Source organism: Haemorhous mexicanus, chromosome 29 (assembly GCF_027477595.1).
Source record: "Haemorhous mexicanus isolate bHaeMex1 chromosome 29, bHaeMex1.pri, whole genome shotgun sequence".
Lineage (NCBI taxonomy): Eukaryota > Metazoa > Chordata > Aves > Passeriformes > Fringillidae > Haemorhous > Haemorhous mexicanus.
The window spans coordinates 4,336,885-4,363,174 of record NC_082369.1 but is presented as its reverse complement, the minus strand read 5'-3'; the positions used below and the strand labels follow the sequence as shown (position 1 = coordinate 4,363,174).

General features: G+C 49.6%; 2 protein-coding genes across 2 annotated transcripts; one reads left to right on the top strand and one right to left on the bottom strand.

The window, feature by feature from the left end:
- Window positions 1-2,748: 2,748 nt before the first annotated feature.
- On the top strand, window positions 2,749-17,178 carry GNA11 (G protein subunit alpha 11). The gene is made up of 7 exons (XM_059870231.1): window positions 2,749-2,917; window positions 6,933-7,117; window positions 8,130-8,284; window positions 8,976-9,104; window positions 10,281-10,410; window positions 11,153-11,306; window positions 12,837-17,178. The coding sequence occupies exons 1-7, from the start codon at window positions 2,782-2,784 to the stop codon at window positions 13,025-13,027; spliced, it is 1,080 nt and encodes a 359-aa protein (XP_059726214.1). The 5' UTR covers window positions 2,749-2,781; the 3' UTR covers window positions 13,028-17,178.
- Window positions 17,179-21,140: 3,962 nt separating this feature from the next.
- Window positions 21,141-24,827, bottom strand: LOC132339585 (granzyme E-like). Its single transcript, XM_059869922.1, has 5 exons — window positions 24,459-24,827; window positions 24,216-24,360; window positions 22,837-22,978; window positions 22,490-22,702; window positions 21,141-21,770 (listed from the first exon to the last, which is right to left on the bottom strand). Exons 1-5 carry the CDS (start codon window positions 24,520-24,522, stop codon window positions 21,633-21,635), a joined length of 702 nt encoding a protein of 233 aa, XP_059725905.1. The 5' UTR covers window positions 24,523-24,827; the 3' UTR covers window positions 21,141-21,632.
- Window positions 24,828-26,290: the final 1,463 nt, after the last annotated feature.

The following is a 26,290-nucleotide window of genomic DNA, read 5'->3' as shown; positions in this document are numbered from 1 at the left end:
AAAGGCTGTGAGAAGATCAGAGAAAAAAATGAGAAACAATTCTTAACTTGTTGTACCTGGTATTGTGAACATGTGGAATGTGTTTTGGAGATTTGTTTACTAACGGGTGGTTTCCTAATTAACTAATGGTGATGGTGTTTTAATGAAAGGACCAATCAAGTACACCTGTATCATGACTGTCTTTCAAAGAACAATAGGTTTTTTTATAAGGATTATTATTGATCAGCCTTCTGTGAATCTATGCCAATTATCACCTGGCCAGAGGACATTGCTATTGTATGGCAGGGTCACCTCCCTGACCTGGTGGCAATGCCTGCTCCCCTCTGGAACCCACAAAGAGCTGAGAAATGAGGCCAGAATGGAGAAAAGGGGTGGAACTGGGATGTGTCTGCATCTCCATGGCCTGGGGATCCCATCTCCACGGGATCTTCCTCTCTGTAAACAAACGGGGGAGATCTCTGGGCTCAGCTTTAACTGCTGCAAATGTGGGCCATGGGAACAGCTGCTCTGGCCTGGCACGTTCAGGATCAGCTTTCTGCAGGAACAGGGACACGGAGCCCAGGGAATTGCACAGCACACTGGTGACAGAGCTGAGGGAAATCTCAAATCTCCTGGGAACCCTCTGAGCACCAAAACTTTTCCATTAGGGCAGAAAGGGAGGGAGTGGATGGGCTGTTGTTGCTTGCAGACTGGCAGTCCTGCCATTCTTAAATCAACACTTTGATCAGGACTCATCAAAACTCAACATCTGTGGACCCAAACTTCCCATCAGCAGGAGCCAGGCAAGTGGTCCAGAGCCTGGATGCAAATTTTATTTCTCCTTTTCTTTTAGCAAACTGTGGAAATTTCCTCGGGATCTGCTGGCCTTTAGATTTTCATCCTGCCTAAGAAAAGGCGACCAAAACAAGCTTCCAACACACAGCACCTCGTGGTTCAGAGCAGCCCAGCAATCCTAACCTGGGGCTCTTTAGCAGGTCCAGACTGTCACCTGTGTCACCCTCACAGCCTGAGGACATGCAAAGAGCTCAAGTGCCCTGTCCAGTCAGGGCAGTGCTGCAGGGGTTGCAGGAACTTCAGTCTCCTTTAGGACTGTCCAGGAGTTCCAAAGGGCAACAGGTCACAGGGAACAGCCACTGTGGCTTGGATCCTGGGTGTGCTGAGCACTTCTGTCTGCTGAATAATTTCCAGCTGCCAAAGCAAAATGAGCATGAGGCCTTTGCCAGAGGTGTGTGATGAGGGAGGAACAGTTCTCCTGGCTGTTTCCTGCGAGGGAAATAAGAGAATGTAACAAAGGGAGGTCAGTATTGATGCTGTTAAAGGCCGAACTATGGGGGGAAAAAAGTTAGAAACTTCTTTTAAATGAGGCAAAGAACTCATGGGAATAACACAGGTATAAGGGGGAATTTAAGTGGAAAATAGAACCTGGTGTTTGTGAGTATCTTGTGTTTCTGTCTCAGCCAAACTACCAAGAGGTAAGGACTGGCAGACCACTGCATGAGCCAGGCTGGTAACAAGGAAGGCAGGTATGGAACAGCTCTATGGTGCTTTTTGGGACTTTCAAAAAGACTGTTTAGATACAGACCCCAGGCAAGGCAGGGTAAGAGGTGTGCAAGAGGGGTGTGTGTGTTTGTGTGTGTGTGTGTGTGGAGAGTCCAGGTGGCAGCTGCTCTGCTTGGGGCAGGGTCCCACAGGGCACAGGGACCCTTGTGTTCGTTCTCTGGCAGCACAAGAACGAACACAAGGCTGTGGATGAGGGGATGCATCAGGCTGAAGGAGCACAGGTCAGCAGGCACCTTGTGGGAAGCAACGAGGAGATCTGGGATGAAGGCAGCCCTGAGACGCTGTGTGGGGAGATGGAGAGCTCGGGAGGGCTGGCAGTGGCACCCAGAGCTCGGCGGGCAGGCTCGGGGCGGCTCTGCCGGGACACGGCCGGAGCCTGGAGCACAGGGCCGGCCCGCCGAGGCCTCAGCCTCTCCCTGCTCGGCCTGAGGGCTGGGCTGGCGGGGTCTGCGGGCTGAGCCGCGCCCGTCCCACACAGCTCGGGCCCGGCCCGCTCCGGGCACCGCTGGCGGCTCCGAGCGGTGCCGCAACGTCCGGGGCCCGGGCCCGCCCTGTGCCGCCATCCCAGCGGCCGCCAAGGCCCCACCCGCCCGGCGTGGCCCAACCGCGGGCCCGTAGCGGGCGAGGGGAGGCGGCGGCTCCGCGCTGGGCCCGGCCGCGCCCGGTCACGGGAGGATCCGCTCTCATCCCGGCCCGCCCCGCCATGGGCGCCCGGTCCGCCACCTTCCCACAATGCCCGGCGGCCCCGCCCCGCTCCAGGAACGCGCGTCCGTGCGCCCCCCCCCGCCACCGGCCAACCAAACCCTGCGCTTCCATTGGTCGCGGCGCCGCGTCCCGCCCGTCCGGGCCCGCCCCTCTGCGCGCCGCGCTTTCCCATTGGCCTCGGCCGCTGTCAGTCAGCGCTTGTTTTCGGCGGCAGCGGGTTGGGTTGCGCCGGCTCGTCGGTGTCTCGGCGGAGCCGTGCGGAGGGAGCGGCGGCGCAGCCGGGCGAGAGCGGCGCGGGGGCGGCGGCGGCGGCGCTGGCGCTGGGCCCGGCCGCAGCACTCGGGGCCGGGGCGAGGCCGGGCCGGGCCGGCGCCGCGCAGGGCGGGAGGGTGGGGAGGGAAGGGGGCGCGGGACGCGGGACCGGGCCGGGCCGGGCGCTCCCGGCCGTGCGGAGAACGGTGGTCGGTGCCGGGGGGGTGGGGGGGTGGGCGGGGGCGTCCCGGCCGCGACGCGACCATGACTCTGGAGTCCATGATGGCCTGTTGCCTGAGCGACGAGGTGAAGGAGTCGAAGCGCATCAACGCCGAGATCGAGAAGCAGCTGCGGAGGGACAAGCGCGACGCGCGCCGCGAGCTGAAGCTGCTGCTGCTGGGTGAGTGAGGAGCGCGGCGCCGGTCCGGCCTCAGCGGCCGCCGCGGGGCCCGGCCCGGGGCTCGGCAGGTCCGGTTGGCCGGGCCGGGCGGGGAGCGGGTGTGGCGGGGAAGCGGCGGGAGCCATCCCCGCCTCAGCCCGGCGCTCGGGGCCGCTCCCGAGCCGTGCGGGGCGGCCGCCTCATTGGCTGCCCTTTGTTTGATTTTGTGATGCGTTCGCTGTCAAAATGGGTTTTGACACAAGCAGGAACTAAGTGGCTGGAATTCCTGCTTGTGAAGGCGGGCACGCACACGGGCGCGTGAAATTTGTCTCGAGGAGAGGATTCTCGGCAGTGTGCTGGGCTCGGGTGGCGTGTGGGAATCCGCTGGTGGAGTTGGTGCCGTTCAGGATTGTCGGTGAAGATGTGTGGAAAAACGGGCCTGCGGCTCCTAAAGCGCAGAGTTTCCCCTGGGGCAAGGGCTGGGTAGGGCTGGGAGCGCGGTGTGGTGGTTGTGGAGGGGATGGAGTGGGAGCGCACGGGTTGTGTGCTGGGTGAGGAGATGCCCGTGGTGTTCAGAGGTGGAGATCACCTGTGCAGCCGTGAGAATCTAGGTCTGCGGGTGGAAACAGGAGTGTTGCCGTGCTGATGGGTAACTGTGCCGTGTTCAGATGAGTTTACAGGGATGGGTAATCAGCTGCAAACTGAGACTTGCAGGCTGTACCTCCTTCCTCAGTGGTGAGTTTGATGTTCGTGCCTAGGTAGCCCCCAAATTTAAACTGAAGTTTCAGTTTTCACGCATGCCGTGATTTAGCATTGCTTATGTGTCAGATCTGTCCTGCTTTGTGTCTTGAGTACTGTATTATCTTGAAATGAAATTTGAAGCAGATCTGATGGATCTGTTGACAAGCCATTAAGGTCCAGATGAAGAAGGAGGCTGACCCTTGTGAAAATAAAACCACTTTGCAGAAGTGGGGGAGGCTGTGTGTGCCCAGCCCCTTGAAGGGCTCCAATACCAACACTGGTGCCTGGTGATAACTGTCAAATAAACCCCAGGGCTTTCCTTTTCACCCTGAACCCTTGACAATTAATGTATTGCTATTCTTTGTGTGAAAGGTAAAATCGAGGGCTTTGCCTTTCTGCTCTTTGCAGATGCTGTGGCAGTTTCTGTAAGGCTTCTTGTCTCTCACTCTCATGCTTCCTTCCCTAAAAGCAGTCCCACAGAAGCAGCTGTGTCAAAATAGGTTGTCGCTATAGGATAGATCTGGGTTAAGAAGATCCCACTGGATCTAAATATTTCACTTTAGAAAGAATTCAAATTGCTCAAGGATCCTTTCTGCTTTTCTAAAAGATACAGATTCAACATCAAATTAAAAAAAAAAACATATAGAAGGTGGTTATTAATGGATAAGCAACACTTCTGGGTGTAGGCAATTTTTGCAGGATGCTTTTCACTGGACACAGCACGTTGCCCACCTTCAGCTGGCACAGATGACCTGTGCTCTCTCTCCCTGCTTGCAGGGATTTCTTCTGGGTTGCTCCTGTCCTATGCAGCTCTTATATTCACAAGTATTAATGATTGGCTTAGTGAGAGGGCTTTCCCAAACATCTCCAAAATTTTGAGTGTGTGGAGGGAGTTTCCACCTTGTAGAAACTGTTCCATTTTTCTTGTCACTACATCTGGTGACAGTTACTTTGTTGAAGCCTAAAACAGAAAATTAAGGTGAAGAATAACAGTGCTCATCAACAATGAACCTGTTAATAAGAAATTCAAGGTGTTGGATGTTGCCATCTGGTACAAAGCAGTATTTCAGTATTTTCTGTTTTTACTGGGTGGGGAGGATATTTTGTACAAAAAATTATTTGTGATTAAGCATGGGATACTGTCGACTGAGCAATGTATTTGCTGGGGGATCATTAGGAAGTTACTGTAAACTCTGCTGCTTTCACATATTGGCAGAAGTGGTGAATTCAGATTTTCTCCTGTCATATTAAAAAGGGATTTTGTGCCCTGAGAGTTGTAAGATCTTGCCCACCAGAGCTTGTAACCTGCTGGTGTAGTGCTGTGCCTCAGGGAAAGCAAAAGGCAGCTTTAAAAAAACCCAAAACCAAATCAAAAACCCACCACCAATAAGCAAAACCAACCCCCAAACCAAAAAAGGGCGGTGATAGAGTGACAGGAAGAATCTGTGTTTGAACTCTTAAGTCCTGAAGCAAGCAAAGGTCTGGTGTTGAGGTTTCTTTTATATTTTCATTGTTGAAATGCTTTGAAGCACCACCTTTTTTTTTTTTTTTCCCTCTCAGTTTTGGTCACTGTGGTAAAAGACAAGGAAGTATTTCTCACTGACAGAAACCACAAAAGATCTCAGTTTCCAGTTTTTCCCCCACTTAGGGCGCACCTTTGTATTCAAGATGGAGATAGTTTGCTGCATATTGATAGTGTCTACAGTGTTAATTTCTGGCTGTGCTGACGTGATTTCTGTCAGTTCTTGCTGTTCATTTCAAACATTCTGCTTCTAGTTAGGTGCTCATTGCTTTTTATCTGAGCATTTTTATTTGTTTGCCTTTTAGCCTACCAAGATAACATGAGTAAGTGAATATCTACATTTGAGTATTAATTGTGTATTGGGATGAATGAGATCCTGTCTGAATCCATCTCTCCCCTGGTGTGAGGAGGATCTGGTGGTTCCTGTGGGGAGAGCCAGGGCTCTGCCAGCATTTAAACTCCAGGTCAAAAGGATTTGTGTCACTGACATGATATATTTTGACTTTTTGAGTTTTTGGTCTCTGCAGTCAGGTGAGCTGAGCCACTCTGTTAGAGAGGTGTGGGTTTTTTATCAATATCCTACATAATGATAGCAAATTTTAGAAGATTGAACAAAAGCAGTCCACAGAAACGTAGTGGTCCATTTAGGCTGCTGAAATGTGGGGGTGAGCTCATCCCAAGTGAGACCTGGCCTGGGTGTCCCCTCCACAAGGACTCTGAGCACGGGACGATGTCACCAGGGATGTCCCAGTTGAATTGTGAATTTAGCAGTTCTCTGTAACTGCCTGGATGCCATCTGATGGCGTTTTTCTCTCCTGCTCACTCTGTTAGAAAGTTCCCACTGTCCTTTGGTATCATCTGGTGGCCTTCACATGCTGAGTGACACTCCTGTGGGGCCATAAATGTAGGAGTGGAAGGACCTGCCCGAGTGACGGTGCAGGAAGCGCTGCCCTGTGCCGTGTCCTGCCCTCCCATCTGCTCCCAGCCCGGCAGTAAAACCTGAAAAAGAAGGAAGAGAAGGAAGCAGTGGCCTTGCTGAGCAGGCTGCAGCCCGTGGGGACCCAGGCACGGCACCGACAGCTGGAGCAGTGGCCTACTCTGCTCTCCCTGCCAGACGCCATTTTTAACTCCCTCGCACCCAGAGCAGGATCGCAGCAATCCTGCCACAGGCGGGCTGTGGAGTCAGCCCTGAGGAGCAAAAATTTAGGATACAAGGCACATGTGCTGCCTGGTTTGTTCATGGCAGATAGAGTTTCTTGAGCTCAGTTTCTCCTTTAGAGTTGATTTATTATTTTCCTGTCGTGTTTGGTTCTTCCCTGTCAAAAGACACGGCGCGTATAAGGCAAAGAACGTTTTGTGCCAAATTAGAACAAAACAAAATTTGCTGCTTGCTGGGCTTCTCCTGGCCATTCACTGCTGGGTCTGTAGCACTTTCCTGCCTTGAGAGTGTGTCCAGGCCCTTCCTGGCTGGTTGTAGCATCTTGCTGGAGTATCTGGGAATAGGTCAGGTGTGACGGGCAAGGGCCTCTTGACGCAGGACGTGTGGGAGTGGCTGTAACGTGAGATTTGGAATAAGTACCAGAGCTACTTTTGAAAGCTGCTGTAAAGGACAAGGTGTCTTCCTTCCATGCTGCCGGGTTCCTAACAATCCAGGCTGCCTTTTTACCAATCTGGGAAGTGACAAAAAGAGGGTTGGGAGTGGTGTGTGCTTGGGTGTAGTGATAGGAGCTTTCATCTGGGGTGGATCCTAATTCACTCTCTTGCATCCTGTAGGCACTGGAGAGAGTGGGAAAAGCACGTTCATTAAGCAAATGCGTATAATTCATGGCTCAGGCTACTCTGAAGAGGACAAAAAAGGCTTCACCAAGCTGGTGTACCAAAACATCTTCACTGCCATGCAGTCTATGATAAGAGCCATGGAAACCCTGAAGATTCTGTACAAATACGAACAGAACAAGGTAAGTTTGTCAGTTTTTGGACATACCTATAGTCAGCGAGGATTCTGAGTTCTTGTTTCTTTGTGTCTTTCTGCATTGCAACTTCAACCTCCTTGAACTCTTTTCTATAAACTTTTTATGACATTTTCTTGATACCCAACTCCATTTACTTGATTGTGTTATGGGACAGAAGAACTTTGCATGGTTGGTGCACTGGTGTGCCTCGTGAGTGGTGAGAGCAAGGGATAGGAGAGGTGTTATTTTTACTCATTTCAAGGATTCAGGGCATTTTCTTTGCATGTGTTGCTGTTCTTATTGCAACTTGAAGCTGGCAAAATACATGCTGGACCCAAAAGACACAGACCTAAGCTGGTAGTTACTCCTGTTTCTGCAATCCTTCTGGTTTTCTGATAGGTTTGGACCCTTGGTCAGTAGCTTTCTTGAAGAATTTTGGTCTCAGCCACAGAAACATACTGATTTCGGGACCAGGAATTAATTTTAGACAGATCTGATCTAAATTATTTTATCTTTTTGAGGGGGAGGACAGAGAGAGTGAGGGCATGCCAGGAAAATAGACTTTTTTTTTTAGCATATTTTGCTTTTTTTAATGCTTAGTATCCTTAATATTTTGAAGCTGTGTTTTATCTGACCTATCACACAGTGTCTTGGAGCTGATTTTGAATAATTGTTTGTAGGGATTCGATGGTGCTCCTTTCCTGTGTGTGGTGAGAATAGGCAGAGTGTGAGAAAGCTTTCCCTGTGCTTTGTGTGAGGCATGGTGGAGAGGTTCTGATAAATAAAATCTGCCAGCTTTTGCTTACTGTAACTTGTGCAGAACTTCATTTTGGTTTTTATTTGTTGGGGGTATTGGCAAAAGCCCCTAGATGTGGATAATCACCTCACAGATACCTCAGGCTCTGGTAGTTACTGTAGTCCTTCCTTTACTTAGCCACTGCAGGGTGGGTGTTTTTATACCCCCCAGTTCTGGGGTTTTAAAAAATTTTTCTCTCTTCTTCTTCTTTTCAATCTCCAGGCCAATGCAGTGCTGATCAGAGAAGTGGATGTAGAAAAGGTCATGACATTTGAGCAGCCATATGTAAGTGCAATTAAAACATTGTGGAATGACCCTGGAATACAAGAGTGTTATGACAGGAGAAGAGAATATCAACTTTCTGACTCAGCAAAATAGTAAGTATACAATCACTGGCATGCTTGTGGTGGGAGTGATGCTTTAACAAATTTTACCTGTCCACACTTTATTTATTCAAGTCCAGAGTTTGTTTCCTTATCATTTGCTGCTTTTCCTGAGAGTCTGAGGTGTTCTGGTGGGTGTAAGGGTATTCATACATCTGCTTCAGGATGTACCTGGGGCCAGAATCTCCACATTATTCCATCTGTATTGATCCTGGCTCTTGGGCAGCAGGAGTGCTGCTCCTTCTCATCTAGTTTGCCATGTGTAACTCAGATTTTATTAATTACAAATCCATTAAGTTTGGCAATGTACAGAGGATGTTTCTGCATTTATGAGTAGAAAACCTCAGATGAGACTTGATCCTGAAACATATAGCATCTGCTGTGGTTAAACTTCCTCTGTAGTAAAGATTGTCTTCCCCACTGCTATACAGAGTGGATAAAGTTGTTTTTAGTGTATCTGTTTATCCTCCAAGGGGTCTGGCTGGTGAATTACTGTTCCCCAAAAAAAATATTTTCTGTTAGTTTCCACACCATGCTTAAAGTCATTCAGACAACTTCTGCCTTTCTCCTTACGCTACAGAAAGACTTCATGTAGCACTTTGTACATCTGTATCTTTATGTGCTGCAAACTAAGGTCGTTTTTGCTTTTTCCTTTGTTATTTTTTTTCCCCTGTCCTGCTTGCAGCTATCTCAGTGATGTGGATCGTATTGCTACCCCAGGATATCTACCAACTCAGCAAGATGTGCTACGGGTTAGAGTCCCTACAACCGGGATCATAGAGTACCCCTTTGACCTAGAGAATATTATCTTCAGGTACTGGAGGTGTCTTCATGTTACAGCTCAGCTGGGCCAGCAGGGAGATGGTTTCAGGAAGGATAAGTTGGGGCTTGCTTCAGTGTGTCCACGTGGTTTCAGTGGATGTGTGATGGGTGCTGCTCTAATTGGGGTGGTCTGATGTTTTGGCTGTCAGAAAACTCAAAATTCAGAACTCAACCTGCTTTTGAATCAGTGACACTTCAAACCCAGGTGTCCTTCCTGGGAAGGATTTCACTGCTTTAATTGTGGCTTGTGAGGCAGCTGAGGGTTGTGTTGAGAGCTGAAGCCACCAAGGGCTGACACTTTTTGTGCAGAAATTCTTCCCTGTATCCAGCACCTGCCTTGGGAGCTGGTTTTCTGTGCCCACCTTGTGCTTTCAGAGTGGCACCACAACTTGCTGCCTGTGCTGCTGCAGCAGGCTTAAGCCAGAAACTGAGCCTGGCATGACCAGGCTGAACCCAGCAACATTCCTGTGTTTCTCTCTGGTGCTTGTCTGCTCTCTGCCCTTCCCCACCACAGTGTGGCATTGCCAGAGAGAAATAAAGGAACCTGCATCACCTCTCTTAAACCATTTGGTTGCAGAAATGCAGAATTCTCCTCTCCCTGTTCTGTTTTCTGATCTAGGGAGTAGGGGTAGGATTTTATCAAAGGTGAACCACATGTGGCACTTCAGGTGAGTGCCAGAATAACTTTAGTGTACTGTACAGGTGGGACTTGAACCTGAGAGGCTGAAGTGTGTGACTGTTAAACAGCACATTCCAACAAAAGTGTAACAACTAAAGAAAGATTTGGGTGGGGAAGAAGCTTTGAGGCAAGCAGGTGCTTTAATTAAAAATAAAAATAGTTTGCTCGTGTGACAGAGCACAGTTTTGAAGGACTTGGCTTTTCAGACTCAGGGCTGCTGCTGAGCAGACCAGAGCAGAATGCAACAAAAATGGTAAAGGGGGAATTTGGCATCACTCACCTGTGGCCATTCTTTCAGTTTGCTGTATTTTGGGACTTGGGGTATTTTGTGAACTTGCTGGTTTTGTTAACAGGCAGGTGCTGTCAGATCCCTGTGCTAGGTTACCTGGAATGGTAAAGAACCAAATTAATTCTCATTGCTTGCTGGTCCTTTGCATTCAGAGAACTGCAGCTACCTCTGTGACACTCTTATGTACTTCTCTTCCTTAGAATGGTGGATGTTGGAGGTCAGAGATCAGAACGAAGGAAGTGGATCCATTGCTTTGAAAATGTGACTTCCATCATGTTTTTAGTAGCACTTAGTGAATATGACCAAGTTCTGGTGGAATCTGATAATGAGGTGAGCCCAAGAGGGGGAACTCTGCAGGAGGAAGAAAGGGAAAGAGGGAGGAATGTCTTTGTATTTCCTTGAAGGCTGGTACCCAGGTGCTTGGTGCCAAGTTGGATTAGCTGCTCTTATTGGTTTTGGCCTTCAGTTCTTGTTGCAAAGGGAACATGAGCCTCCACGGGTCATGATGTCCCTGAGGATGGAAAAGGCAGAGGGCATTCAAATCATCTGGGCTTGTCAAGTGAAAAATGAAATTACCTGGAGTTGCAGAGTCCCTCGTGCCATGCACTGTGCTCCCAAATCACCCCTTCCCTTCCTGCTCTGAGTTACTTCAGGCTTTGCTGTCTTGTGAGGTGGTGACTGCACTCTTTGAAGGTGCAAATCTGAATTTTGGCACTTGCTAATAGATCAGAAACATGCTGTTAGATAAAAATAGTTGCTCTTTTTCTAGTAGACAAAATATTCTCACAAAGTATCATTGGACAGTCCTCTCACATGACTGTTAAAGCATAAAATGACTTTTAAATCTTTTGATGTGAAAGGCTTGGCAAATAAATGAAGCTTGGGTCCCTCAGATTTTGCATTTTCTTTCCATTTACTGATCCAGCTTGAACCAGAATCTACCTGAGGCCAAAGTATTTTGTGTATAATGTTTGAGATGCTGAATTCCTACAGATCTGAGTGCATGGGCAGGCAGCAGAAAGGCATTTTAGTGCTCCTCTGTGAAAACAGGGCTTTCTTTTTCTGCTTTCAGAACCGGATGGAAGAGAGTAAAGCTCTCTTTCGAACCATTATAACTTATCCATGGTTCCAAAACTCTTCTGTTATCCTCTTTCTCAACAAGAAAGATTTGTTGGAAGACAAGATCCTGTATTCCCACCTTGTTGACTATTTCCCAGAGTTTGATGGTGAGTGGATTTTAAGAGGGAACACTTGGTGGGGTGGAGGTGATTTGGTTAAAGCTTACTTGGTTTTTAAAGAACAGTCAGATCTAGAAGTGGAGAAAGCCTTAATTGGAGAAAGAATGCTTACAACAATAAGAAAACATCACAAAAATATCTTAATTATTCATAGACGAGTGGAATCTGATAGGATGATCAAATAATGAGCCTCTCCTAGATGAAGAATTAAATGTGCACAATGGAAATCTAACTTGGGCATAAAACCAGTTTCATACCCATGGCAATTTACTGGTTTTCTAGACCTTTTAACCCTCTAGTCAAGAGGTGACTTGAGTCTTTGTTTTGAGAAACCAACTGGTCAAATACCCAAGTTCTTTAAATGATGGTGCTGAAAAAAATCTTCCTGCAGCTTGAAATTCTTATTAGTGTGCCATCTGCTGTTGTGGGGAAATAATATCTATGTGAAACAGAGAATTTCCCATCTGAAACAAAACTCCTTGGCCAAAATATCATTTCAGGCTCTTCAGCTGAGTGCATTTGAAGCTGGCTGGTAACACATCTGTACAGGGCTGAAAATAAAATCAAAGTGGTGGAGGATAAATCAGGCAGTAATCTTCTTGCCATGCTCTCGTGTATTAATTCTGTAATTATTTGCTTAAAAAATATGAGGTAAAGGAAGAATTACCATCTTGCAAACAGCTTTCATCTTTTAGAGGACCAATGAAATCGCTCTTGGTGTGTCCTCCCACATCTGGAGTTCCTGCTTGGAGCTCTGGTGGGAACACCAAGTTTTTCCAGCAGGCTGGGAGTGGCTGAAGAGCTGCTTCCCAAACAGGGAATGGAGTTTGTTGGGTCCCAAACTTCAAATGGAGCTTTAACAGCTGGAGACAGATCCCAGCTTCCAGGGGTGTCCTGTACTTCCATTTTTTCCTGCAAGTAGCTCCTTCAAGGATGCTGCATGGCCTGGAAGTGGGAGGTTGCCCCTCAGATTTCCTCTCAAGGGATGGTATTTGCCATGCAACAACAGCAGTCCTGTGAAAGAAATTGCAGTAGGTGACTATTTTCTGGGGACCTGTCAGCAATGTGAATTAAAAACTGGCCCAAACCCCCATTTTTAGCTCCTGTGAGGTGACCAGCTGGATCAGACTGACTGTACTTTTGACTGGCAATAACCCTTGTTTCCAAAATTCACTCTTGTGTCTTTCATCCTGTAAGATCCACCGATATATTAGGAAGAAATGTACCCCCCATTTCCCTGGGAGAGCATTTAGTGGTGTCTGTCCAGCATCTGCCACTGTTTCCCAGTGGATGCTCCCACCCTGGGTCTGAATTCCACAGCAGGCTCAAAACTGCAAAGTGCCCAGGGAGTTGGTTAGACAGCTGAAAAGCATAAGACACTTCATCTCTTGGAGCTTTGATCCCATAAATAATCTTAATTTCTTCTTTAAAGATCTGTAACCCATAGGAAAAAAATGCTGCTTGATCTGGGGGATGCATGGGAGTGAAACCATTCACTGGTGTCTCTGTTTGCTGCAGGCCCACAGAGGGATGCACAGGCAGCCCGTGAGTTCATCCTCAAGATGTTTGTGGATTTAAATCCCGACAGTGATAAAATCATCTATTCCCATTTCACATGTGCCACAGACACAGAAAACATCCGTTTCGTCTTTGCAGCTGTCAAGGACACCATCCTACAGCTCAACCTGAAGGAGTACAACCTGGTTTGACCTGCTCTGCTCTTGCCCCTTGAGAGGCTTCTTTGTGAAGAAAAGACAAAAAAATGAAATTTTAAATATGACAGGAAAAAAAAAAAAAGTTTTAATTTTTGATGATGTAATGATTGCAAATTGTCTGATCTGTGGAGTGGCAAGTGCTCGGTGTTATCCTGGAGTCTCATGTCTCTGTCCACAGAGTAGTTGATTTCATATTTTTAACAAATTGCTTTTATGTCACAGTTAACGGGGATATGCCTCATTTCTTCAGCACCTTGCTTACTTCTTAATTTTTGCCAAGCAGCTAAGGCAGCCTCATCTTGATCTTTCCTTTGTTGCTAAGCCACTTTTCCCCCCACCCCGTTTCATTCCCATGGTATATGTAGAGAAAAACAAAAATCCCCAACACTTTCCAGCTGAGATTGTGAATTCACTGGACTGTGGGAATGCAGAATGCTACTGGTCCCCTTGCCTTGTGCTATAGGGTGCCTCTGGTGTAATTTGCTAATCCTGCTTCCTTCCCCTCCTTCTTCTTTCCCTTCCCTTCCCCAGGACACGCTCCATGGTTCACTGTGATGAAATGTTGGGGAGGAGCAATTGCTCTCCAACTGTTGTGCAAAAAAAAAAAAAGAAAAAGGCAAAACAAACAAACAACAACAAAAAAAAGCCATCACTTTTCCATTCTTTATATGTTCTGAGTAATTTTTTGTTATCAATTATAAAAGGTATGGAGACTGTGATTTTTTTTTAAATTATTGATGTTCTATACATAGTTTGCTATGTGTTGCTGTATTTTGTTCATGGACTACAAATGATGGAAGCTCTTGGAGCAATAGCTGCTGAGCCTGGGGAAGTGCCTGACTGTAATTGTTCTTTTTTTATTTCATTTTTATTTCATTTTTATTTCTTTTAAAATTCTTTTTCCCCCTACACACACAAACACATCCCACCCACACCACAAGCACGTGGCCATGTGTGCACAAAGCTCAGTCTGCAGAGAGGAACTGTTTTGTTGGGTAGAGTTTTTGACATCAATGAGCAACTTCTCTATGCAGCAGTTACCAGAAGCACACTGAGTGATTGTGGCATTCCAACATCAGACTTTGCCTGGATTGATAACCTTAATCTTGTGCCATCCTCTAGGTCTTTTCTTGCTGCCTAATAGCAATCAAGCCTTGTTTTATTGCATATTGTGCCAGTGTGTGAATGACTTTGTAAGAATTCCTCAGCCTTGTCCAGCTGGCAGAGTTGGAGAGGACCAGAGCTGGAGGGTGACAGGCTCTGCTGGGATTCTTCCTTGGGGAGCTTGAGGATGGCTCTTGGAGGGAGCAGCAGTTCTGTCCCTCCTGTTGATGCATTCCCCTCTGTGTCCCTCTTTGGAGGAGTATGGGATCCTCTTGCACACATCCTTGCTGCAGGGTGCCCGTGATCATGGTGGTAGCAGTGGTTAATTGTTGGCAGTGGTTAATTGTTGGCAGTGGTTAATTGTTGGCAGTGGCTGCTGCAGAATCCAGAGAGCCCTGCCCTGGCTGCACTTGGTGCAGCAGGAGAGGAGGGGAGAGGCAGCAGCACTAGCTGGAAGGCAGAATGGATGAAGTTGTGGATTCTCAATGCCACCTGAATGTCCACTGAGCAGGAGATGAAGCCTTTGCACACAGGAGAGCTTTATGGCTTTATTTTGCAGGAGCTGAGGCGAGTCAAGGTGCTGAAGGGCTGCTGCCAGCCTGGGAGGAAGAAGTGTGTTGGCAAGGCAGGGAGAGAGAGAGTGGGAAGCAGGAGGTGAGACCCACGTCTGGACGTGTGTCAGTCATCACTGATGCTTCTGTTTCAATTCCAACAAGTAGCATTGGGTCCAAATTCTCTGGATCAACCAGATTGCCCCCTTGAAGGCTGCCAGTAGAAAAAAGACTAAACGAGCTGCACTGTTGGAGGGGGCTGTTGATATTTTGTCTCTTTTGTAGACAGAGCACTACATCAGTGTTTTGCACAACGTTGTAAGAGTAAATCTAACACTGTCTGAGATGCTTAAGATGCTTTGATCTAGAACACTAAACTATGGAGGGACATAATTTTGAGTAATTCTGTTGATAGTTCCCCCATTTTCCAGAAGCCTCTGTGTGCTCAGAGTGCTACAGAGCGAAGCAAGCTCTGCTCCAGGTGATTCCAGAGCTCGAGTTGGAACAGTAGCCATGGGACCAACAGCTGAAGAGCCAGTCTGAGTGGTGATGCTGAGGGAAGCATAGCATCTCTTTAGACTAGCCATGCTCTGGACTGCATTTAACCCTTGGGAGGAATGAGGAGGGATTCCCATGTGTCAGACAGCTTTGCATCAATTTTATTGCTTTTTTTTTTTTTGTTTTGTTTTCATCTTTATGCCAAAATGATCCAGTTTGTAGAAATTGTCTTATAAAGAGGAATTTATAATCATCTTCATGTATTCTAAGTGCTGTTCCTCTGAAGCAGACAGCAGCACCAACCTCTTCTGCTTCTGTGATCCTTTTGTAAATGGTTCACACTACAGCTGTTGCCAGCAATGAGCCTGGCACTGAGATACACAGGTTCTTGGAAAATAACTTCCCAGAAGTTTCTCTTTTCCAAGGTGAATGATGGTGGTACTTCCACTTGAATCAGAAACTTTTTCGGTCTTGTTTTGTACCTTCCCTTTCTTTAAGAGCTGCTGCCCTGGCACAGGAGGAGGGATCTTGGCATCTGTCTCTTGCAGAGTGACTCTGCATCGTGGCAGGCAACTGTGGGAAGCTGTGGGCACAAGGATTTGGGGAATGTGCTGTACCTTGTGGGGCACCTGCTTGGGGTGGCTGTTGGCCTGAGAAGAGGCTCAGGGCAGGGAGGGGAGGGAAGGGCTGAGCTTTGCTCAGTGGCTCTTGTTGAGTTCTGAAACCTCCTCCTGGACTGGGGTAGGAATGGGTCAGACCTGTACTTGTCACCTGGAGTTGTCTGTGACTGTATCATGTGTGAGAAGATAGCAGTGTTAGCACGTGCTTTCCTTAGTAAGCAGCTGCTTGTGTGCCTCCAGCTTGGCCAGTGAAGTGTTCCTGCAGAACTGGCTCCTGTCTCTGTTGGCTGGCAAATGCCTGCCCCAGCAAAAGTGCCAAACCTTAAAACCAAATTTGCCTGTGTCAACCTTTCTGAAAGTGAGGCCTGTCAGAATTCTCTGCAGGTCGAGAGTGACTTTCAGAAGAAAGGTAAAATTGGGTTGTTGTAGGGAATCCAGAGTCTGAGGAGTTGGGTCTCCTTGCTAACCTCTGCTCCTTGTGCACTTTTAACCTTTGTTCTGTTGAAGAAACCAACACACTTGGAACTAGTTTGAAACTTGAAGTCAGTGAGCAGAGGACCATCCCTTTTCCTTGCACCATTCCATGTGGATTGGCTACCTGGTGAGCAAAAGCCCCTTCCAGCTGCAGCGTGTCAGCTCCTGCCCTTCCTGCCTCCCCCTTCTCCTCGAGTTGGATTCTTTGGTCTCTTGTTGTTGCTTCCTAGCAATGTTGGCCTTGCGTTCAACTATGGTTTTTCTTCATGTGTTTTATTGGTTTAAAAAAAAAGACAAAAAAATACTTAAAAAAACAAACAAACAAACAAAAAAGACAAAAAAAAAAAAGTACTTCCGGAGTGTGCTGACCATTGTATTGTCCTGTACAGAGCCCAGGTCGTTAGAGTCCAGCAGAGATAAAGTGTGTTATGCAGCACCCAGTTTTTTAAGAGTATGGTTTGTGCCAATGCCCCTTCTTTAGTAGTGCCAGAGACTCTTTACAAGTGCCAATGTGGTGGAAATTATTTGGTTATACTTGTATATTATAGGATCCTGATTTAAGACAATTTAAACATTATCCTATTTAAAAAGAATACTATATAAAATGCTGTTTTTAAACCTTGTCATTTGCAATGCATGTATTGTTGTGCGTGTTGGGGGGCGGGGAGGGAAGAGGGTAGGGTAAAGGAGTTTCTGAATAAGATGCCCAGTGTCAGGATCTATTCAGACTCCAAACTGTCTCATTCCAGTCCAGGAGTGTGATTGTTTCTTGGAATGATCCCACTCTGACTGCTGGGCAACACGCTTATTACAGAAATATCTGATGGAAATTGATTTTCATATCTTTCTCCTGAAATAAACTCTCTGTTTGAAATTGGAATAAATTTTGTTCCTAAAAGCCGTGGTGGTTTTGTGTGTGTTTCTTCTCTCCTCTTCCTCCCTGGTACCCTGTGGGACCTGCAGCTCTGCCTCCTGTCAGAAAATCAGGGTTCTGAGGCATAGAAACAAAGCATGTTTTGGTAAATAAAAGGTATAATAGGCCATAATTACGTATAATGCACTGTACCATTAACTCTGAAATGTGAGCAGTGTCTGGCTGGGGGTTTAAGGTGCAGAGATGCAATGGTGGCATCTTGATTTGAAGTTTTCCAGGATTTTGGAGTAGGATTGCTGAGGGAAGTTGTTGGTGTTTGCTGCTGCCTCTTGCTGTGGTGTCAGCCCCTTGCAGGCACAATTCCAAGCAGGATATCTGTTGCCAATAGCAGGAATGTTGGTGGGACCAGAACTGCTTCCAGTCTTGTCTGTTAGAAACAGAAATATGAAACATGGCTAAAAATCATCCCTGAAGGAGTCCAGGGCTGGATGACTGCGAAAACTTCCACAAAGAGATTTCCTGAGATGGAGTTTATAGAGCTTAATTCCTTTTCTCTGGGCTCATTCTCCAGGAATGTTGCATTAAATCAGCTGGGAGTGGGTAGAGATGGCCAATTTCCTCTCTGTAAAGGTTTCCTGTGTTTTCAGGAAGCTGCAGCTGAGGATGTTCTGCTCCCTCCAAGGTCACTTAGCCCAGGTGAAACTGCAGCTCCTGGGCAGCCTGAGACATTTTGTTGGCTCCCACCAGGAAGGGAACAGTGGTGTGGTGGCCAGAGCTCTGGCAAGGACTTAAATTGTCACTTTTCTAGCTTTGGGTGAGTTTTTGTTGCTTTTCTCAGAGGCTCTGTCCCCTCAGCAGCTGGGGAGCAGAGTCAGTGCTCGTGTCCTCAGTCGTGTGTTCTGCTGTTCTCTGCAAAGAGCCAAATCTGCTCTGTTTAAATAAAGCAAAGCAGCAAGTTGAGGCTCTTCAAGGAAAAAAATGAAGCTTTTAACACCCACTATTTCCAGCTGGGTAGAAATCCTGGGTGTTCAAGGCCTTTTGCAGGCTCCAGGTGTGTGTGGGGCTGTTCCAGCAGTGGAGGAGCAGGAGGCTGGAGCAGCCCAGGGAAGGAGGCAGCTGCTGGCAGCAGCCCATGAACAGCAGGCTCACACTTGCTGCTTTCCCAAGGACCACTCCAGCCCTGGTGCCTTGTGAAGGCTGACCTAGAACAGAGCCTATGAGCTAAAGAATAAAGTAGGGATTTATTAAAAGGCCTCAGTGGATCCACCTTGGGCAGCACAACCCAAAACGGCCACAAAAATGGACACCAGGTCACAGGGTCTCTCACTGGGATCAGTTCTGCTCCATTTGCACCTTGCAGTTCATTGTCCAATTGCAGCTCCAGCCCATCCAGTCCCATCCTTCTTATTTCCTCTCTTCATTCCACATTGTTTATGCTCTTGGACCTGAGGTTTTTATCATTTGTCCTTGGTCCCCAGCTAGAGAAGGAATTTTGTCTCTGCTCTGTGCAGAGAGCTCACCATCCCCTCATATGAACCCAGACCCACACACTAAAGCAGAATAGAATAGAATAGAATAGAATAGAATAGAATCTGAAAAATATAAAAACTAAAACCTGAGGCATCAGCCCAGGCTGGAAAAAGCTTTCCCAGCAGCACAGAGAGCTCCTCCTCACCTCCAGCTCTGCAGCTGGGGCCTGAAGCTCTCAGCTCCTCCTGTGCCCACCTGCCGGGAGAGGTCTGGGAACATGGGAGGCTGTGTCATGAGGCACTGCCTGGGTAATTCCTTTGGCCTCCAGCCTGCTCCAGAGGGAGGGACTCAGTGAAAGGGCTGCCAGGGCTGGGCTGTGGGCCAGGGGAGTGTCCTGATAAGGTGAGCTGGCCCAGGGACTGCTGCAAATCACTTCAAACCTGGCCACTGGATGTCCCTGCCCTACCAAAGCAGGTCCTTGGGGTTGTGCTCATGGGTAAAGCAGACATGAAGGAAATCAATTTTCCTATTTTTCTTATTTTAAAAAATCCCACGTGCAAAGGGGCAAAGAGAGAGTTTGGGATTTGCCTTGTCCTTGCACAACCATCATCCTCCTCTTTCCTTGGAGCATTCCCTTTTCCCTCTGGGGAAGAGAGGGAAATATCTGTCCACCATAAGAGTAGAATGCCATGTGGAATTTATAAAGCAGGAGTAGAAAGCCTCCCTCCTGTACCCCAGGTTTCTCCCCTGTGCTATCCTGGTCCCACACGGGGCTCTGGAGCTGATTGGAAGCTCAGGAGCAGCTTGGCCTGGGGAATGGCAGCTGCTGTTGGAACAACATTTCTGTCAAGATCTTCCTGAGCCCTGGGCTCAGTGAGGGCTTGTCCCACCCCAAGCTGTTTCCTGTGTGCTCTCCAGTGATACCAGTTTGGTATAATTGTCCTGGAGCTGCTTTATCTCCTGCCATGCAGCCTGAGCAGGAAGTTAAGCCTCCACAGGCAATTTTTGTACCATCTCCACCACTGTGGGTGGAGAACTCAGGGCTTTTGAAGAGTTTTTGTGGCTGGACTGTGTGATGAAGACTCCACACTTGGGCTGTGTGGAGCTTCTGGGTAACCCCAGCTGCTGAGCTGGGTGAGGATGTGGTTTGTCAGGGACCTCAGCTCTGCCCAGGGCTGTTCTTTGTCCTGAAGCTGCTCCTGGAGCTGCTCCTCCCTTCATCTCAGGTGAGGATCTGTAGCTCCTGGCCATGGAAATAAATGATGGAGCTCCCCAAAGACAGGTCTCTCCTGCTCTGCTGGTTCCCATCCTCCCTCCCAGTGACTCAGGCCTTTGGTCTCCAGCTCCCCAAGAGGTGACACAGGAGGAGCACTGGGAAATTCTTCTGGGAAGGATTTGGCAGCCTCAATAAAAAGAAAATCTCTTCTCAATGTCAGCTTTGCAACCCTTGATTCAGAGCAGATCAATGATGTGAAGAACCCTGGGGGTGAGAGGTGCCTTTCCTCAGCTCAGCCATGAATTTTCTTCCAAACTGCAAGAGGTGAATTTTGTTGGATCACTTTGGAAGTTGTTTAGAGGCAGAACCTTGAAGAACACACCCTGTTGCCAACCCAAAGAGGGCACTCTGGGCATGGAAAACTCAGCAGAAATGTGCTAGAGGTGCTTTCCTTGAGCAACATCACCCACAGCAAAAACCACTGATAACTCTGCTCAGCTGCAGCTTTTCTCAGTCAGGTGAGTGACCTGGGGACTTTTAGACATTTTGAATTATAAGGTTTGGAAAATATTTGGAGTCTTCACATCTTTGTCCTTGTGTTTTGTATCCAGTGCTGCCACAGATGTTGGGATGGCCTCTGACAAGTCACCTTTGGGCAGAGGTGAGCACAAGGAAAGGCAAACACTCCCCAGAAATGTTTTTGGAGATGAAATCCCAAACATCTGACGGAAGTGTTTGAGCTCCTCTTGCTGGGTCTCTTGCCAAATTCTCCAGATTAATTTCCTCAGGTTGCAATATTTTTAAGCTCTATTGTAGAAAAGGCAGGGGTTTATATTTCTGTCTTAAAACCACAACCAGAAATAAAATATTTCCTGACTGTCAGGCTGTGGTGGGACTGTGAGGTTCCTCTCTTTGCTGCCAGCTTCACTAAGAAGATGACTCAGAGTGCCTTGATGAGCACTGGGGGTGACAGAGGTGCACTGGGGGGAAGGAAGATGCTGCTTTGGTGTGGAATGGCAGCCAGAGGTGGGATGGGGTAGAGCTGAGAGGAGGGAGAGGATGGGAGAGAGGAAATCCCCCAAGGACCAGCTTGGAAGTCCCTGGAGGGAGTGAGGAGAGCCCCTGCCCTGAAATCCAGACTGGCCATCTGTTCTGGAGGTTTAGAGGGCAGAAAATGGAGGCCATTGGTTGGGGTAGAAACCTCCAGCTTGGGGCTCAGCTCTTGGAGCTGTGGCTTTCTCCTGAGCTGGTCAGGACTGGAGCCAGTGGCACAGAGAAATCCAAACAGCACCAGGAAAAAGGCTTTCAAATGCTGATGAGATTTATTGGTTTTATGTGTTCTTACAACACTGGAGCTACAGAGGAGGGGAGAAAGGAGGCAGCAGGTTTCAGAGGTAGGGACAGCAGTAGTGAAGCACTGGAAGTCCTTGGAGCCTGGGCAATCCTGCAGCTCAGGGCTTGGGACACCCAGACATGCCACAAATGACAGGCTGCTCTTTGCATCCCTCTGATCTCCTTGTGCAGCCTTCCCCGAGGGTTCCAGACACCCCCTCAGCTGCTGGCACCTCCCTGGGGCTGTCCTGCTGCCTCCTCTCCAGAGCTGGAGCCACAAAGGGCACAAACCCAGCCAAGGCACCTCCTCTGTGCCAGCCCAGCACGGGCAGAGCTCAGCCTGGCCATGGAGAAGTCCTTGCCACATCCACAGGAGCAGTGGCAGATGTTCCCAGGGGGAAAGGAAAGGAAAGCTGGTGAGGATGGGGCTCTGAGGGTGAGCTCTGCAGGGGGAGCAGGGTCACAGGGACTTCATGACACTCTGCACCCAGGGGAGGTAAGGAGCAATGTGTGTGTAGAAGCCAGGCCAGTTGTTGTGCCTGTAGGAGAAGATGCCAAAGGCTTTGTTGTTGCAGACCAGAGGATCCCCAGCATCCTCCTGTGAAGAGGAGGAGAGAGATCAGTGCTGGGTGATGGGAGCTGCAGGGAGGGAGGGAGGCTGCAAATTCAGGGCAGGATTTCCCCAGCAGGAGCCTGGACTTGCAGTGGGTGGGGAGAACAGAACCCCAGAATCACTGAATCCCAGAATCATGGAATGATGAGGTTGGAAGAGACCTCTGAGATCATCCAGTCCAACCTGTGCCCTAACACCTCACCTAGACCATAGCACCAAGTGCCATGTCCAGGCTTTTTTAAACACATCCAGAGCTGGTGATTCTGCCACCTCCCTGGGAAGAGCATTCCAGTACTTTATTATTCTTTTGGTGCAAAATTTCTTCCTAATACCCAATATCCACTGTGTCCTCTGGTTCTGTCAGTGCTGCCTGGTGGAAGAGACCGACCCCACCTGTCCCAACCTCCCTGCAGGGAGCTGTAGAGAGCAATAAGGTCACCTCTGAGCCCCCTCTTCTCCAGGCAGCTCTGCCTCCACAAGGGGCTGGTGGTGGCAGCTTTGTTTGGGACCCAGCTGGGGGAACACTGCAGCTCCAGAACACACTCACACCAACAGTGAGGCTCAGGGTGACCCCCCCTGGCCAAGCCTTGCTGGGACTCCCAGCTCCTGTGCCGTGGGAGAGGACAAGGATCCACAAGGATCCTCTTCTCAGTGCTTTGCCCCAGCTCAAACCTCCCCTCCTCCCCCTCCCTGAGCACACTGACCTTTTCAGGTACCTTGGAGGATTTGCTGTGGCCACAAATCAAGTTGTCAGCAAGGCCTGGGTAGTGGCTGAGGCAGTCCCTCTGGCTGATGATGGTGACAGTGGCTGTCCTGTCACCCCAGCCAACCAGGCTGCACTGGGTGCCTCCCCGAATTTTGGATTTCTCCAAGGAAATGGGCCTGACGTGGCCATTGCTGCTGGCATTGCCATTCAGCTGGGCAAGGGCACAGAAAACACAGAGATGAAAGGAGAGAAAGAGAGGAGAAAACACAGAGATGAGTGTTTGCCCTGGGATCCACTGGCCCCTCCTGCCCCAGGGCTGCAGCTCAGGCTGCACCACCAGGTTACCTTCAGCAGAAGGAGGTCCTTGCCCTTCTTGGGGCTGGTGTAGCCTGGGTAGCAGTGGTACTCCTTCACCTGGAAGGTTTGCCAGCTTTCCTCTCTCCTTTGCAGGGTTTGGGCTCCCAGGATGACAGTCAGAGGTTTGTGCCTGGTGACATCAAGCACAGGGGTGTCACCAGCTGGTCCCTGTCTCACCTGGGGACCCTGAGGCTCGTCCCTCAGGGCATGGCCAGGACAGCCCAAGGACACAACAGGGTGTAATCAGAAATTCCCCATGCACAAAATCCATTAGCAGCACTTCTTAAGAAGAATGGTGGGAGCAAGGAGCTCTGCCAGGGAATCTGCCCAGCCAAGAGGCAGAGCAAGCTCCCACCTGACAGACCAGAGCTCTGCAAGGGCTCCTTTATCTCAGTGCCCAGACCTCAAGCTGGGCACATTTGGCCCAACACTGCTCCTTCTGGGCTCCACAGCCCCATGGAAGTCCAGGGGTTTCTAAATCAGGATATTTCTCTGTCCTCTACATCCCCTGCAGAAAGTGCTGCCTCAGGAGAACTGGAAAGGACCTTGGGTGTGTGCAGGAGGCCCTCCCAAGGTCCCAGGTGAGGCTCAGCCTCCAGGCTCCTCCCTTTTGCTGCCCAGGTGTGGCACTGGCCCTGAGGGACAGCACAGTGACAGGCACAGGGCAGGGCTGGCAGCCCTGAGCCACACCCAGAGCTGGGCACACCTGGAAAAGCTCTCCTGCCCATCCACAGCCCAGCTGGAGGGCTGCAAACAGCTGGAAAATTCACAGGAATATGGGAATACATTTCATAGGAAATAATTCTGCCAGCAAACAGGCTGGAGGCAGAAAGGACAAAGCCTGCCAGCAAGGGAAGGAGCCACCCTGAGCTCCCATTGCTGACCCCTGGGAAAAACAAAACAGGTCATGGAGGGGGGAAAAATCAGGGAAAATACCTGAGGGTGGGCTGGGAGGGAGATGGGGCTCAGGGCTGTCCCCAAGGCTTGTCCCCAGGGCTGGGAGGGAGATGGGGCTCGGGGCTGGGGAGGGAGATGGGGCTCAGGGCTGTCCCCAGGGCTGGGAGGGAGATGGGGCTCAGGGCTGTCCCCAAGGCTGTCCCCAGGGCTGGGAGGGAGATGGGGCTCGGGGCTGTCCCCAAGGCTGTCCCCAGGGCTGGGAGGGAGATGGGGCTCAGGGCTCTCCCCAGGGCTGGGGAGGGAGATGGGGCTCAGGGCTGTCCCCAAGCCTGTCCCCAGGGCTGTCCTGCCTGCCAGGAAAGAGCCAGCTGGTGGCTGAGGTGACTCCAGCTGTGAGCCCTCCCCAGAGGAGCTGTTCCCCAGGCCCTGGAGGGGCAGACACCTCTCTGCAGGACACAGCAAGGACTTACTCGAGGCACTGAGCTGCTGTCATCACCCAGGCAGGAGCCACCAGGAAGCCTCCACAGGACTGGTTGTCCTTGCCCTGCAGAAAGGCCACGTAGGGAGCAGGCTGCATCCTGACTTCTCCTCTCTCCCTCCACTTCCAGGGATAATCTGCAATGGATGGCGCTGGGGATGAGGTTTTTGGAGGGCACAGGGCTGAGATTTATCCTTCCCCAACCCTCTCCTGTCCCCCAGCCCACTCTACTTACAGCTGCTGACTGGGGGGCACATCACCAGCACGAGGGGCAGCAGGAGGGGCAGCAGGTGCTCCATCACAGCCTTCTGTGGATCCCTTCGAGGTGGAGCAGCTTCTGGGGTCTCATCCTGCTCCCAGCAGGGTTTTATAGCCTGACACCAGACTCCAGGAAACCACAGAAGTCAGACTCATCTGAAGAATCTCTCCACAAGTTGCATGTCTCAGCAGTGTGAAAGGGGAATTCAGTCATTCTTGGCTTTGGGCATCAGCCCACCTCCATCACGGGGCTGCTCTGAGGGATCTGACATCCTCCTAAAGCCAGAGCCAATTTTAGAACTTCTTGTTTGTTCTGGAAGCCGTGGGCAATGCACCCACCCTCACCTCTTTGACTTCCAGTGAGTTCTTCCCTTGCAGCTTCTCTTCTTGCAAACCCTCTTGATTTTTATCAGGAGCCCCACATGAAGAAGATTTCTTTCACCTGATGCATCAGTTCCATCAGTTCCACTGATGCCTTGTGCAGGCTGAGCTAGAGCAGAGGTTAGACAGTTAATTAATGAAGCAGGGATTTATTAGGAGGCCTCAATGGACCCACCCTGGGCAGCACAAGAGCCCAGCCAGGGCTGCCCCCAAGATGAACCAAAATGGGCCCAAAATGGACACCAGGGCACAGGGTCTCTCACTTTGATCAGTTCTGCTCCATTTGCACCTTGCAGTTCATTGTCCAATTCCAGCCCCAGCCCATCCAGTCCCACCCTGCTTGTTTTTCTCTCTCCACCCCACGGGGTTTGTGCTCTTGGGCTGAGATTTGGATCATTTGTCCTTGGTGCCCAGCTGGAGCAGGAATTGTTTTGTCTCCCTGCTCTGTGCACAGAGCTCACCATCCCCTGATGTGAAGCCCAGACCCAAACACTAAAGCAGCACAGAGTCTGAAAAATACAAAATCCAAACCTGAGGCATCACTAGAGGCTGTGCAGTGGCAGGTGAGGACCCTCCTGCTCTCCCTCAGGAGCTGCACTCTTGGCTAATGGAGCAACATTGCCACAACTGTGTTTGTAACATGGCACTGATGACTCTGGGGGGAAATCCTTCCCTGGGATGGGATTCAGAATTCCCAGAGCAGCTGGGGCTGCCCCTGGACCCCTGGCAGTGCCCAAGGCCAGGCTGGACAGGGCTGGGAGCAGCCTGGCACAGTGGGAGGTGTCCAGGGGTGGAATGAGATGATCCCTAAGGGCCCTTCCAGCCCAAACCATTCTGGGGTTTTACAGCAGGAGCAAACCTGGAGCATCCACAGCTCACCTGTGACGAAACAGGGCTGATGTTTCCTTGCTGCCCTCACTGCCAGTAAATCTGCTTTCCTCTCTGCCTCCTGTGCCCAGTGGGCAAACCCCAGCTTGGGGCTACAAGGTGCCATTCTCGTGCAAAGCCTGCAGCAGCTGGAGCTTCAAGGAAAACCCTGACGTGACAGAGCTCCACGAAGCACAGATAAGCAGCTGCAGCCTGTTCACTTGCAGATTTCTGAGCCGATAGCAGCTCTGAGCAGCAGCCCAAACATGGACCCTTTTGACTCAGTTTCCCTTCATCCCAGGCAAGAATTTGGAGGATTTGTGAGCACAAATCCAGGCTAGGCTGGGGAAACCTCCTCCTGATGGGGGTGAGCAGTGGGAAGGCCAGGAGAGCAGGGCAGGCACCCCTTCCCCTGGAGTGCAGGCAGTTTTTGTGTATTTAAAATTCCCCACTGGTTTTTCCCACCACAAACCCACTCACAAAGTCTCCTCCTGACATCACAGACATCCTCACCCCTGCCAGGGACTTCTGCACTCACTCATTCACCAGAGTTAATTAGTG

Bases quoted from the DNA above. Each gene is read 5' to 3' on its own strand.
- GNA11 (XM_059870231.1), top strand. From the start codon at position 2,782: ATGACTCTGGAGTCCATGATGGCCTGTTGCCTGAGCGACGAGGTGAAG. The intron at 10,411-11,152 runs GTGAGCCCAAGA...TTCTGCTTTCAG, and splicing joins TGGTGGAATCTGATAATGAG to AACCGGATGGAAGAGAGTAA. The intron at 11,307-12,836 runs GTGAGTGGATTT...TGTTTGCTGCAG, and splicing joins CTATTTCCCAGAGTTTGATG to GCCCACAGAGGGATGCACAG.
- LOC132339585 (XM_059869922.1), bottom strand. From the start codon at position 24,522: ATGGAGCACCTGCTGCCCCTCCTGCTGCCCCTCGTGCTGGTGATGTGC. The intron at 24,361-24,458 runs GTAAGTAGAGTG...CATCCATTGCAG, and splicing joins GTGCCCCCCAGTCAGCAGCT to ATTATCCCTGGAAGTGGAGG. The intron at 21,771-22,489 runs GTCAGTGTGCTC...TCCTCTTCACAG, and splicing joins CCTCCAAGGTACCTGAAAAG to GAGGATGCTGGGGATCCTCT.